Genomic DNA, 15,750 nt, shown 5'->3' on the forward strand with positions numbered 1-15,750 from the left:
GTGCCAAAAACTCGTCAAACTCATTTGTAAAGCCCGCCCACGCGGTCAAACATGAAAAAATTACACAGGCCGCAAATAAATCAGCGTCTTCCGGTAAATGTTTTTGTCTTCGTCCGTAAGGCGGACAGACGTCGTGTCCTCAATTCATCTTTCACGGCCGCCGCGACCTGGATAGTCTGCGGGCGGTCAGGGATTTGGTCAAAGGTGTCATCCTTACTCATCGCGAAAATATTCTTACGAAGATGGATGACGATCACTATTATTGATTAGGAATAAGATACGTAAAATAAGCACCAGTCTGGTACATGGAACGGCATTAAAAGAATGATATGATAAGGACGAGACGTTTGTCACAAAAAGGAGATGAGACAATACATGGAAAAAGAAGACCATTAGCATTGTAGCAGACATTACCTATATATATATTAAAAATACGAACTTTAAGAATATTTTTTGTAGCTACAGTCGAACGCATGATAACATAATAAATTGCTTACGCCTCAATGACATTGAGCTACTTTACAAGCTGCTTGTAAACTCGCCCAGTGTCATCATCGAACAAGCTAACAAGCAGATTGTAAACAATCTACCGAGAAAAAGTTGAAAGCCGGTCAACTTAACACGCTACACGCTGGCGTGTGGGTATACTACGCCTGCGCAGTAGATAGGATAGGAAAAATATTAATTATTTAGATTTAGGTGAATAGAATATTACTTCATTATCGCCAACAGCCGGAATCGATCCACTGCTTCATGAATGCCTCCCTTAGCTACTTCCACTCTTCTCGCTCCCTAGTATTTTGCTGCCACGTAGGTAGGTGCATCTACCGAACTCTACCAGTGGGTACGACAGCACTTCGTACCATCGGTAGTCCACTCGCCGCGCGATATGTACAACTCGCCGCCATTTCATCTGCTTAGCGACCTCCATCATACCTTGTCTGCTTCCTTATCCGTTCGTTTCTTTTGCGATATTTACGCGTTATGCGCAACATGCACCTTTCAGCGCCATGTTGCGCTGATCGTAATTTTTTGATATATCTTACATTAATAATCCATGTTTAACAGGCATACGTGAACGTTAGTAACACAATCTGTTGAACACTTTACACTTATTACACAATGGGAGGTCATCACTTTTGAAGATACTATTCCGGCGCCCAAATGCACTCCATGCCGGTTTGGTTCTGCGAGCAATCTCATCATACATACCACGTCAAGTCCCTATAATCAAAGATTAATTAATTTTAATTGTCTGGCCGCATCACAATACGTGGATGCAAACATAGCACCGCCATATTGTGTGTGGGTACATCTAGTCTAGCACGGTGTGCCGAAGTGTCGCGTGCAGCCGTGACCTAAAAATAAAGTATGTGGAGCCCGCGTGCGTCGGCGTCCTTGTGCCATGTGGCCTCTCCCTTATATCCCCCCTCCCCAGCCCCCGCTCACTTCATAATAAATTGCTACTCCATTCCACCACTCGCCATGGCGGCTCGTTAAAAGGGAAAAGCGATCAAAAACCTTCGAAGTATGCATGGCAATAAAGTGACCTCAAAGGATTATTCCAGGAATGGAATTAACAACCGGACGGGGAAGTCCTTGACGCACTTTACATAAGTACATACTGGCACAGAAATACAGACATAAAATGAGATTAACTTCATCGAAGGATAGCTTGCTATAAAATGACATCAAAGAAATTTAATTGAGAATGTAATACTGATGATATTAATTACTCCTCTCATTTTGAAGGTCCGGTAAAAAAGAGAGAACGATTACCAATCTTTGTAGCATAATAAAAATTATACTAAATTTATAGCAATATCAAGGTTATTCCAGTGGTGTTTAAAGTGTAAGCCGCAGCGCAAAGGGAAGCTGTAAGCAATACAATTTAATGCGTGATGCGCAATGTTTGATTTGCACAGGGACAATTGGACGCCAGGGCAAGTGGGTGCTACACTGTCGTAAGAAATAAATATACGTTCGTTACAATTTACATTTACGCAGAATGTAGACGAGAAATTTTAATAAGTTTCCATCTACTACAATCGAACTCGGTTATTACGATCTCGGATGTAATAAGGAAACATTCGTTGACATTTGGTTTATGATTCTCTCCATACATTTATTCACTGTTACAACGAGCAACGTATCGGATATACCGAGCTAAAATACTGTTAATGGGTCGATTGTTTAAAAATATTTCGACCCTAGGCAATAAAATCCGATCGGACAGGATGCCGCCGGGGACGGATTAAGTTTATGACACTAGTTAAGTGTCTAATTGTTGTTTTCGCCGACAATAATGAAAAAGTATCCACGAACATGGTTGAAAAATTCAAGGTTTGTGAAGTCCGTAGGTACCTACTACCTACCAGCGTTCATTACAATAAACAACTTCTTTTGTAATTTATGAAGGCCATGCTTGTTTCGGGGATTTTTACGATAGTTTCCGATCTTTCACTTTCGACTTTTTTTGGTATGTGACCACCCCGCCGCTCATTTAAAAAAAACACGTATTATCTAATATAACGAGCAAATTCAGTCGGTCCCATTTTCCTCGTAATAACCAAGTACCTGTACTTAGTAGTTTTAATTCATTTTGCTCTTAATGTGTTTTTTTTTATTGCCGATTGAGATTTATTATGCCTAACGCTTTATATAAAAATCGATGAAACCTAAACATAATATGCACAATTAATTAACATAATATGAACTATCACGCCGTGTGTCTCAGGTTCGAATCCTGGGTCTGGCAAGTACACATATTGTTTTTCAATTTGTGTGAGTCAGGGTATGGACTTAATAGATTGAGCAAGTGGCTGACATCCATTTCTCGTAAAAAACAAAAATCTGTTAATACAAACCTCTACTCTGTGGATGCCTATATGATCCTATTAGGATCGGACATGGTCGAAAAAAAATATTAAATAATAATATCTAAGTATCAGATATATATTTTTAAAATAGGTACCTACATATTATTATTCATTAAGAATTTACGAATTTTATTCGTTTGCTAGTAGCGCCCACCAGTTGTCCCAGCGCCTAATCGTTATTTACCCGATTGATTTGTATGCTGCGGTGGCAGTTTTATTCATGTTATAACAGCAACTAAACTGCTCTTCCCTTATTGCTACAGTGACAATTCGTCGTCAATTAAAAAAAAAACATCGGATTATACTGTGCATAGAAATTTCTTACAAATCTGAATCTGATACGAACACTTTCAATGTTCACTGAAGATATGTCAGCACTAAACTACATCTCCACGCACCACACCCCGTCGTAATCGGGAGTTTCACCCCCTAAATCCTTGTGTGCGCGCCTGGCCCAACAGCTGATTGGACTGAAGCCGGGAAACCCTCTCGAATTTTTCGAGTATGAGAAAAGTATTGTACATTTTTTAGAACTTCATAGGCACCGGAAACGTCGTATAGGAGTCAATTAATAATGTAGAGGCAATCTAATATACTGACATCCAGTTTATGACCTCTGGATTAAACGCAGAAACATGTGCGATGAGTTGGCCATTTTGGTTTTGCCACGAGGCGAAAGAGGGAGGGAGAAAGAGGTAAACAAGGTGGGAGGGAAAGGGGACGAAGGTCGAACGACCCGACACTTGCTCCGGCAGACAGAGACGGGGATAGAACAGATAAAGATAAAACTTCACCAGCCGCCAAGGAACTCATAACTGGAAAAGACGATCATTCTCGATTTTGTCAAATTTGTATATTATTTATGAACTCTGTAGAATGTAGATAGGTACTTAAGGCCATGCATTAGTTGAGGCACGGACTAAAAAGATCGTCGCTAGGCGATGCGCGGATTGCGGGTGGCGGGTGAAAATGACGCCTGTCAAACGAAATATTAATTGTCATATAAATCCAACATACGTCCATTTTATGTTCTGTTTATTGTTCTATTAGTAACAATAATAATATATTCATTGACATGTTTTCTTTTTAAAGTAAATGGGTAACGTTTTTAGTCATCTTTACACGATTTTAGAATTAATTGACCCGTCGCCATCACGCAGCAAAGTGACGTGTTCCCGGGTCAACATTCTCTCAGTGAATGGCAGCGAGTCCAAAATTTCGTCGCGCGTACAGTTGAAAATTATTTGGCGTTTCACTGATGCGTCACCTTAACTAGCAAACACTGTTGGATATATGAGTAGGCCGAACTCCCTAGATAGGTATAAGGGCCCTCGTTGTCCAGTGTGTAAGACACGACTTTTATTAAAGAGTTCTGGGTTCGACCCGGTGAGGCCACGATTTATTTATGTAATTTTATCAAAGCCTGGGGTCTTCATTTGATTGATTGTTTCACTTCTACGACGGCAATACTGTTTCACTTCACTGTATAGGGCCACAATCTAATACAATATAATAATAATATAGTCAAGCACATTTCGCATTGCAGATTAATTACAGCAAATAACACTGTTATCGCCACCGCATCTGTCAATAATCGCAAGCATTTCAACAGATTTCTAAATTCACTCAATCATCAATCAATTATATAAATTAAATTTAATTTAGAGATAGATACAGCCATAATGAATCCCTGAACATGAATGAACATGAGTAATTTAAACAAGCATTTCAACAGATTTCTAGATTCAACTAAACACGTTCGCTCTGTTGTACATATAGGAACCAACGTATTCACATTATATTATAGGTACATGAGGTTATATATCTGCATGTGAAGGGACATATCGAGTCAATTATTATAGGTGTGCAGTTAAATACACGAACCACCATTTCCTCACCAACACGCTGTCAAAAAAGCTACGATTATATCACTACATAATATCATAATTCCACCATCGTAGTACCCCTTCACCCCGCCCGTGTCGACCAAATTGATAACATCTAGTATTTTGTTCTTTCGACACCAGTCTATTCTATACACAAGGTGGCTATCGACGGTAGTTTTATCATATTTATGTGTTGAAGCGGTTAATTGTTACAATGAGTTAACCGACGAAACTGTCAAAAAGTGCTATTTTAAACAGCCCATCTCTTGGCTGTGTTAACTTTTAGAGCGAGATAGACATTTTGGACGGCTAAATTATTGTAACAATTATATACATCAATTTGATAAACATTGGCAATGTCACATTTCCTCAGAGATTTGAGTAAGTATGACTGTCATCCAAGGAGATTTCGGAGCCGCATGCGGTGGAAAGAATGGCGTTATGGCGAACATGCGTCCTGGGGACACGCAGGACTTCGCAGATTGAAAGTGGATGAATCGGCTACGAACCAACGATATGAAGAAAAGGGAGACTCCGGCGAAACAGCAGAGTTCGTTGAATCCTGCTGTATCATCGATGATTATTTATTCATTAGTCAAGATGTGACTAGCAAGAGACTAGGCGCATCTCTCGCATGGACACGGGAGAAGAAGAGATTCGAGTTTAGCACCAACGAAATCATAGAAAGCTAACACGTAACACTATTCATATATAGATGGAAAAGGTTGCTACCGCTAACCACTAACTTAATGACGTCACGCAGTCTCTGTAGAAAATTACTTTGCAGGAATCAACATTACCTTTGTCTCATTTTCTCACTACATGCAACAGTCAAAGACAGAGCGAGAGATGCGTTGTTTGGTCGTGTCTATTCGGAAACACTTTACATTACTTCCTGTCAAAGGGGGTGAATGACGTCATGCGGTCTGGTTAACCGGAATAGGAACATCTGACACCCTTCCTCTGAGGATTACAAATCGAGGAACCATTTAATACCAATTAAATGAAGTAACAAAATTATTATTCTATTCACTCCCACATCACGAATTCAGGTGTGAAAGGGATGATAGTATTAAGTAAGGACTACTTTTGTGACAAGCCCTCTTGCTTACTCTTTCATACATCAACTTAATTTAGTGTCTCACCGAAAGAGATGGATACTGTATTTCCTGTCGCCTTTATTCGGCTTCATATCGACCAGTCTGTCGCACTCGCCCCTGTTCAAGGGAGGTTAAGAGGGAAAAGGACAAGGCGATATGAGTCAAGCCGTCTGGCCCACTGGGGTGGCGCGGGAGGAACGCTGGAAACGGGGTATGACCGGAAGAAGGGTGCGTTGGTACGTGGCTATGTTATGGAGGTCGCATTGTTACGTATGTAGATGGTATTTGAACCTCTCCCCATAATTTCCTGCTGTGATATAATGACATGTGCCATGCAATGAATATTATGTTAGTTATGAAACTGGAATGGGTTGTGGAATTATTGCTAACAAGTGAAACAAACACGAAGGTCACATTCGTTTCGTATTTAAAAATTAGACATGAAATGTCGATAGATTGACACACATTCTAGGGTTATATTATGTAAAGTGTACGAATAACATTTCGCCGTAGCAAAGTTCAGTAAAAAAATGGCGGTATAGCATTTTGATAAAAAAAAATACGCGTTGTCTGTCGAGCATTGCAAATATTAATGTTCCAATTTCTATATTAAGAGCGTACATAAGTGATTCGAGAAATAATTTTGAACAGTATGTGGAACGACATTTCGCAGTACTCGCCAATCGGATACCGACCGTAGAGGTGTCGGCACGTCGATTTGTTTTGTCATGGCGTCGGATGAAAATATTCTTAAATTGTGTAAAGATGACTAAAAAACTTTACGTATGTACTTTAAAAAGAAAACATGTCAATGAATATACTATTATTATTAGTAATATAACAATAAACAACATTAAATGGACGCATGTTGAATTTTTACGACAAATTATATTTCGTTCTCAATGATATACGGTCATCTATTTACGGTACAAAAGCTCACGGTTGAACTGAGCAACGGCCAACTGCATACGTAGAATTTTCCGGTCATATTATTGTGAATAATTATTGCTGCCAACTACGCTATCTTCTTCTTCTCGTAGGTACTATTCCCTATTCGAGGTCAGCCTTCACAACAGTTCGGTAGATCTGCACTAGTATTGATAACATGTTCGCAAGCCGCGAATTACCAGGTACCAATTTAATTTCGAATTGGTACATTTTAAATTTTTTTTTAATTAGCTCGTGAGCAATTTTAATGGGAAATTTAAACCATAAACATTTTCTAATGGATTCAAGCTCTGTACTATTCCATTTAAGTCGTTTTTTGCGACCCGGATTACGCCTTTCGGCACCTTCAGGCGCCGTGTACACTCACCAAAGGTAAACACACACTGACAACGAACAAAAACGACTTAAATGGAATAGTACAGAGCTTGAATCCATTAGAATTTAAATTCAAATTCCATCAAAGTAGGTACCTTCGGTCGATAGTATTAATATTATAAACATTTTCTCTTCAAAGTTTTTCAACAAGAAATTTTTTCTATTTTTTTTTATTTGAATATTAATATAGGTACTATCATTTCCCTCCATTTTGGTAAGGTGATTATAAACTGTCACTTTTATTTCGTTGTCTAATCTGGAGAATTCGTCTGGATTCGGGATGTGGAGGTGAACAGATAACACACCGGAATTGTTTTGGAAACGGCAAGGTATATTTACATTAATATATTCTAAACGGTTACATTTTTATACCAATTCTTTTCGATTTAATTTTGACGGATAGCGAGGTTAACACTGCTTACAGCGTTGCTGTCAAAAACGCTTCTCTTTTCTAAAACCAACGGTCACTTGAGAGCCGTACAAAAATGCGGCGTTGCCATTCGTATTTTTTTTAACGCTATTCAGACAATGTTGCCGGCAGATATTTAACATTATTTAATTATTTTCGCAATCAGCCGTTACTATTTGTTGGATTCGACACCGATTCGGGCCTCAACAGATACACAAAGACATCCCAAATGGGGACCATACGGGGTGTCACAGTACTTATTATTAGGTTTTCTAAAAAATTTAAGTTTCAGGAAATCCAACATTTCCCCAGCTGAAATAGCATATTTTCTTACCTCGTCTGGCATATTATATTAATTCTTGACGAGTATTGGCAACACCGATTCCTGCATGCTCGAAAGGAAGTTTGTGAATTCGTTGACACTATTATCGGCAGCAGGAAAGCAGCGAGTGGAAGTCATAATATGAAAATGTATCATCAGATATAATATTTTTATCATAATAATTGGTCAAGCCAACTTCAAACTAAATATGATTATGTAAGGAAGTGGCCAAGACTCACTGGTGTGATCGATCGCAACATGAAAGAGGCTGAACATGAATCGCGGGAGGCTGAAAATATTTTCAGATTTAGTTCAGAGACATCGTGATGAACACCGTTCGGTATTATGTGAATAAGTTGGGCGTGTCGCTATTAATTTGGCGACTTTGAGAGTATAACAATAACTGCTATATTCCTAACAATATGACTAGGGATTCCAATCCCGGGATCCCGTGCTATTTTCGATACCTATAAATCCCGGGATTGATAAACATAATCCCGAAACTTTCGGGATTGATTTTTTAATCATTTTTTATGGAAAATAAAATAATAACAGAAAAAATACTTAATACCTAACAAATAACTACATTAGAAATAAACTGAGTTTGAATGAAGTTTTATAACTTGCCGATTCATTATATTTTTTCACATAAATTGATAAAAATGAGAAAGTATGGAAAAAAAATGCTTCGCATTATTAACAAAGTAATTCCACCATGATCTCATACGTTTTACGGCAGTTTCATATTTGGCTATTTAGACTAATTTATGACGTAATTCGATTTATGAAGCAGAAAGACCATAAGTAGGTACACCATGATTTGCTTTACTATTTTAAATCTCGCTAACCCATTCATTAAGTCTTTACTGTCAGAAACAGCAATCTCATATTAAATTCACATTATTATTTATATTACAATATTATTTACTCCATTAAACTTATGTATTCCCAAGATTGAACGTATACAATATTACCAATAAATGTCTTAAATAGTATAAATTATACTAGATTTATTTTTGACCGATTTAATCAATGTTATTTTGTAAATACAATTTTTTTATATTAACAATGGAAAAAAATTCCAATCCCGGAATCCCGGGAGATAAATTGTAATCCCGAAATCCCGGGATCGGAATTTTGGCTCGGGATTGGATTCACTAAATATGACACAAGCCTCTAATGAAATTGAAACAAAAGCGACAGCTGTTACATAAATACGTATCTATACTCATTTTGGTAATATGAAATTTTTATCAAGTTACCGATTATCTACGCAAACATCAACTAAAAATTTGAATTAACACTTTCCACACATTTTTAAAACGTGTTACCATTTCAATAATAAATAAAACGAATGACATAATATGGACACTGTATGCTGTTTTTACTGTGAATGCATTTATTATTATATGGTCGAGCGGTGATGTGTCGGCATATAATGGAGTCCCGGGTTCGAACCTCAAGAGTATGAATCAAATATTATGTAAGTATAATCAATTTCTTGTAAAAACAAAAATCTGTTTATACGGATTCGAACATTGTGATGTAATATAAACGTATTGTATGTAGGTAACTGTTAATTTTAAATAAATATTTTGATTCTTCAAGATTTGAGAGTGTAACATTTGTTAATGAACAATAATTATTTTTTATGATGTCCGATCATTAGAAGGCCTTTACAGAGTGTAGGTTTGTATTAACAGATTTATGTTTTTACGAGAAATTGTTATTTTTGCCACTTGCTCCATCGAAAAACAATATGTGAATATTGCCAGACGCAGGGACTCGGGACCTTCGACATTACAAATGGGGTTGGTTAGTTTTTAAAATTCAACTAAACACTGCCCAGCGATTTCCAAACTGGGAGGCGCGGAGTGTTGCAAAGGGAGGCGCGAAAAGTTCAACACAAAAAATGTAGCCAAAGGTTTGCAGTTTGTAAATGCATAGTTTATAAAGAGCCTGGGAGCCCGGGCATAACGGACATCACAAATTTACTCTAATAGTTAAAAAAAAAAGTCGCCAAAAGGCGCTATTTTGTTTCAAGACTATTAAAAATTTAAATAGTTGTGCGTTGTAATTTGATGTAATACCTATATGATGATTGTTATAGGTACTTAAATGATAACTCCCGTGTATAATTTAGGAAACACTACTTTAGAGCACCACACTGCCCTTAACCTCAGCGATAGGTAGGTGAGCCCGCCAAACATCTTGGTCTGGGGGCCCGCTTCAGGATAGAATCCATAGAAATCTAGAATAAACATAGAATCCATTTGTCAATGAACGATGATGAATTTGGATTGACTACTATTGAAATTGATTGTGCTGTTGTGTGTGTAGTACATTCATAGCATGAAAAACAAATTAATTTAAAAATGAAAATAATATAAGTAGTAAAACCTTTTTTTTTTTTTTTCATTTTTGTATTAGTACATTGTTGACTATTTAAAAGGTGTCTGTATTATTTAATGAAATAAAGGGGGGAGACGATTAGATTTTTTATAGGCAAGATTAGATTTTTTTTAAAAAGGGAGGCGTAGTAACATAATTTTTGGAAACCACTGGCCTAAGCCAAACCATAATAGTTTTTGTATGTTATGGGTGATCCGACAAACTAGTGCACACGTTTTTCAGCCATACTTTTTATTTTCGTTGAATTAAGAATACATATTGCATAATATATTTATGGTGGTTATTTTTTTTTCATTCATTAAGCTTTGCCTATTCCAAACCATTAACGATAAAAAATATTCTTATATCTAAGAAAATATCCAAAATTATGTATGATTTAATGGCAAATTATAGATATTTTATAGATAGACGAATATTTTTTTGACTTTTAATTATTATGGCTTGGTTTAGCAGGGGTTGATTAAATTTTAAAATCTAACCAACACAATCTGTAAATTGTAGTTTTAATTCAATGAAAACCAATACGTAAGTTTAGTGCGCACTATTTCTGTCTGATATTAACAGCCGCCTCTGGGCAAGATTGATGGAAGTAGAATGCGTCTATGGATACATGTATGGTATGTTCTAATTCTAGATTACATTTAGACTTTACATAATTATCCGAAAGGTGAAAGAAAGCTCATCAAAAATATGTGAATTCTTACCCATATAATTCTTAATCCACTTCTTCTTCGGTGGCGGCATAGGAGCTCCATGCACATGGTCCGCCGCCACGCCGAGTTCAAATATCAGCGGAGGAGTCTCTGGCGCAATGAAGTTTTCCCCATCGATCGCATACCCAGCAATCGCTCCGGGAGACGCGAAGTCCCCGTCGTCAGAGAAGCCATCAGTCTGCTGCTGCTGCGGTATTGACGATGGCATACCGTACTTGTTGATGTTGATGAAGGGTTCGTAACATGCGCCCATGGACTGCATGGGGCGGTGGTGCTCGCCACGCGCGTGGATGTTTATCTGGCTCGATTCCATTAGGACTCCCATTCTATTCACAATACCGTCTCGCAACGTTTATTTATCCTGTTTACTTTCTGCCACCTTGATACTTCCGAATTGCATATGTATTTTTATTATTAAACACAAAACACTTATTACTTTATTACACTCGTGACGTGTCACTTGATCACCACAGTTTTATTTTCAAATACCCTGGTAATCAGTTTCTTTTTAGAACAAAAATATTTTCTATCTTCTGCTCGCCTAATACTTAGGTATTGTTTATATAACAAATTCTTCTTTGATAACATCTACACATTTCTGTTTCCCGGATACTTTTACATTGTCAATAACAAACATTCTTTTATATTGTTTTAATTTGATAATATTTTTATTATCTCTCCATGTTTATACCTCCCTAATACTTTTCCACTTTCAAACTCACATAATTTGATTGTTTTATCACAGTCAATAAAAACGGAATCAGAATATGTTTAGAATATTCAAGGAGATACCTAGAGTAATAAATAAAACAATAATTATATTACTGTTCATTGAACTTCATAAATAAATATATTTATTCCAGTATCGTTTATGACAGCCTGTTACTTTGAAATGTCAATTTGTTACAATGTTGCAGTAGGCATTATCCAAAGTTGGTAGGCCGCATTCATATTATTGACTTTTTGATAGGTACGTGAAAGTGATGATAAGACAAAAGCTGGCCACGATGACTATTCGACGCAAAAGATAAACCTATTTAACAATAAAATGAGGCGACCATACGCGACAGAAGTGACATAAATTTTATTCTCCATTTTCATAATATTGATGAATATAATATGGCAATCGTGAACCGTCACTGTAATCTACACCTTCACTAAAGTTGCCTACAAAGTTACCCGAAGCACGTAAAAGACAACAAAACCAAGGTAGGTACTGTACTTATACTTAACTGCTTCGAATGCATGATGTTCTAAATGTATTTAAAAAAGTAGGTACTATTCTGCCCTTCTAAGGAAGAAAGCAGTAACCAGTGACGTCCCTAAACATAATGCCGCCCCATTTTTTATACAATATTTTTTATCATTCGTGCTCGTGTCGTTTCTGGTCACCAAGGACGTCTAATGACAATGGAAGTAAACTAAACATCGCGAACCCGACAAAAAATACAGTCCTGTTTAACCTTTTATGTTAATTAATACATTTTGTTTCCAACCAGTGAGCTGATTTTTTTAAAGAAAGATATTTTCATTATTAATTACCCAGTTTAGGTAGCTATTTCTATATATGCAAAATGATTCTCTTCGATTTGCCGCCCCCGAGTAACTGCCGCCCCGAATCGACACTCAATCTGCCTACCCCCACGGGACGTCACTGGCAGTAACACGCAAAAATTGTGAAATTGAGTTATGAATGCCATCCGTTAGGTAATTTTGAAATCTATATATTCTGTTCACTTTAAAATCAGTATTATCACTAAAATACCGTTAAAATCCTTAGTGAAAAAATAGACATCTTCTAAAGTAATACATTTTTTTAGCAAAAAGGCAGCAATTGCACCTATTCACTGCAGTTACTTCTTGTTTATTATTACTTTGTTTGTATTTTAACATCTTACTAATAAAAATTACCACCGTTTTTTATTAATTCACAGTACTAAAGTTTGAGAAAAACACATTATGTCATTTATCTCGAAAGTGTGTGAGAGTCAGTTACTTGCTTTTCCCTCCACCACCCGCCACGTCTCCACACCCGTTATGCAGGCGTATACCGTGGCGTAACGAACGATAGGCGCTGTTCAAATTTGTGCCGAAAGTGTCCCAGGAGCAACTTCCCAAGACCTTGGTTGGCGTGCACTAGAGTGTGCGTGATCCCTACTTCCATATAATGTATTACGGTCAATTCTCGATGAGAAAAGACCTTCTCGCTCGCCGTATAAAGCCGCAAACTTTTTAAAAGCTGAGAAATTTTCCCTCGTAGATACCAAGTCGCAATGGCCGACCGGTCCAACTGAGGGTCGGACCGACTTGAGAAGCTCTTCCCTTTCAACCGACATATGGGGACACTCCCAGAGGATGTGATCGGCATCCTGCAATTCGCCACATAAGCAAGTCGGAGATTCTATTAGGCCAAGCTGACAGAGCTTGGAGGCAAAACCACCGTGTCCGGTTAAGAACTGAGAAGTCCAATGGTCTGGAGTCAATCTGGTTATCTCCATGCGCCATTTTATATTAGGAAAAAACAAATGCGTTTGTCTGCCCTTGGAAGAAGTGGTCCATCGCCCCTGCCACGCACGCAGCGCCGTGTCATACACCATATCGCGTACAATAAGTTTTCGAGCGCAGAGTCAGTAACTGCCTTCTTCCTAAGAAAGGCAGTATTATAGAGATACCTAGCTATATTTTTGCATGAATTTGCATGAGAGTTCATTCACGCGGTTGACCGGTCAAATCTAACTGTTCGTAATATCTTTCACATGTTCAACGGCATCAATGGTTTTAGCTGTCAAACGAAAGGTTGGTGCCTATTACGCCGTCTCGTTGTTGCGTTTTATGTATATATGACGCTACTATGCCCCGCGCGGGCGTACCTCATTAAGAGCATTTCCAGATGACGAGTGTCTCACCCCGAGTGTATGTGTACAGCTCAATAAGGTCACCTGCACGCCGACCGCGCGCGAGAAGTGACACGCGGCGATTACATGTGAACGGCTCAAGGAGGTCACATCTACCTGGAATGCGCGCGAGTTTTTACAGCGTTGCGTTTGGTATTTCATGTTTGCGGATAGCATTAGATTCACTCCACGGCGAAAAAAATGTACAACGCTTGAAAGAAAAAAAGGCATTCGCGTTGCAATTTTTTTTAAATGAAAATAATAAATACTTGTCCATATGGAGTTATTAGTAATTAGACTAAATTTTAAATTCAATGTAAATAAATGGCCGGAAGTGATAGCATTTAGCTTATCCGGCAGATTGAACATTTCTTATCACGAAAGAATAAAAAAATGCACATATTTAAGTGACATTTAATTTACTATCTGATAAAAAAATAAACTTAGGTTTCCTGTCAAATTTTGACCGCAATATGCGAAAGTAGATAAAGTGATATTATCATTGTGATAATAAAAAAAATACGGGAAAGGATGCAGTTATAGAAGTTAGTCACAATCATAGAGAAAAAAGCACTCTTTACAAGACACTTGTAAAGCCCGTGCTCACCTACGCATCGGAAACCTGGACATTAACTCTGCGAAATGAACGAGCCCTGAACATCTTTGAAAGAAAAATTCTCCGCCGTATATATGGACCGATCAGAGATGGCACCAATTGGAGGAGAAGATATAATGCTGAGCTCTACGGGCTGTACGAAGATTGCAGCGCAGTTCAATCAATTAAGATTGGGAGACTGCGATGGCTATGTCATGTGCACCGTATGAATGACAATGAACCAGCAAAGAGAGTGATGTCCAGCAATCCAATAGGACGTAGAAGAAGAGGGAGGCCAAAGATTCGCTGGTTAGATGGAGCTGCCAGTGACTGCCGTATTCTGGGGGTACCAAATTGGAAAGCGGCCACACTGGATTGGCTACGAACTATAATGTTATGCACTCCAGCTCTAAGTGGACGAAACCGGTCCTGAAAGACCTATTCGAACATATTATCACTTAATAACGCCAAGTGTCATGTTGTGAACATCTTGAATTAATAATTTGTTATGTGCTCAATGTGTTTTTTTTAAATAAATAATCAATAAAAAAGCGATAAATATGATACGTCGTATTCAGGCAGTTAGTTATCCCTGGAAGATAACTGTCGGGCATAATTAACCGGAAATAACACAGTTAACTTGTCTTGCTTGATTCCAAATGCATCATCTCATTAGAATCAAGTAAGATGTGTTAACTGCGCTAACAGTTTTATTATTGTAGATAACCGCGTTGTTTATGGAATTTCTCCGAGTGATATCCATGTCAACTATTTGGAATAACCCTGCCCTGCTGATTGATATTAAAATACGTGGATCATGTAAAATATATTTAGTTTATTTTAATTAACAATAATAACGGTTATCTCATAGTTTTATTGTGAGTGCGCACACATGATGGAAATAAAATTATTAGGCAATTGTAAATAACTATTTATCAATGACGTGTGTGTAAACAGAGATACGTGAAAAATGCGTAAAAAGAGTAAAGGTTATCACGAGGGGTCCACATGGAGAGTCGGTAAATCTGAAGCCAAAAATATTGGCAATCTGCCAGCTGTTTATAAACCACTTAGGTACATGGAAATAAGAAGAAAATAATATGTTTTTTGTGGACAGGTCAATATGTCAAAAGACGAAAATATTTTTTTAAAACATTTTATTTTGATCATGTCCAATCCTAATAATATCATATTACTATGGGCCTCCACAGGGTGTA

General features: G+C 37.6%; 1 protein-coding gene across 2 annotated transcripts in view; it reads right to left on the reverse strand.

Moving 5' to 3' along the window:
• Window positions 1-15,750, reverse strand: part of LOC147069431 (uncharacterized) — a 167,189-nt gene that overhangs the window by 98,079 nt on the left and 53,360 nt on the right. The window contains exon 1 of one of the 2 annotated variants that reach the window (XM_085950123.1): window positions 11,036-11,814. The exons of the other annotated variant lie outside the window; for it this stretch is intronic. Coding sequence (XP_085806249.1) covers window positions 11,036-11,369 — 334 coding nt within the window. The 5' untranslated portion in view covers window positions 11,370-11,814. Of the gene's footprint in view, window positions 1-11,035; window positions 11,815-15,750 lie in introns of those variants that run through there. 2 annotated transcript variants of the gene reach the window in all.

The sequence above is a fragment of the Rhyacophila brunnea genome, unplaced genomic scaffold, assembly GCF_057557595.1.
Source record: "Rhyacophila brunnea isolate RB1 unplaced genomic scaffold, BYU_Rbru_1.0 scaffold_23, whole genome shotgun sequence".
NCBI lineage: Eukaryota > Metazoa > Arthropoda > Insecta > Trichoptera > Rhyacophilidae > Rhyacophila > Rhyacophila brunnea.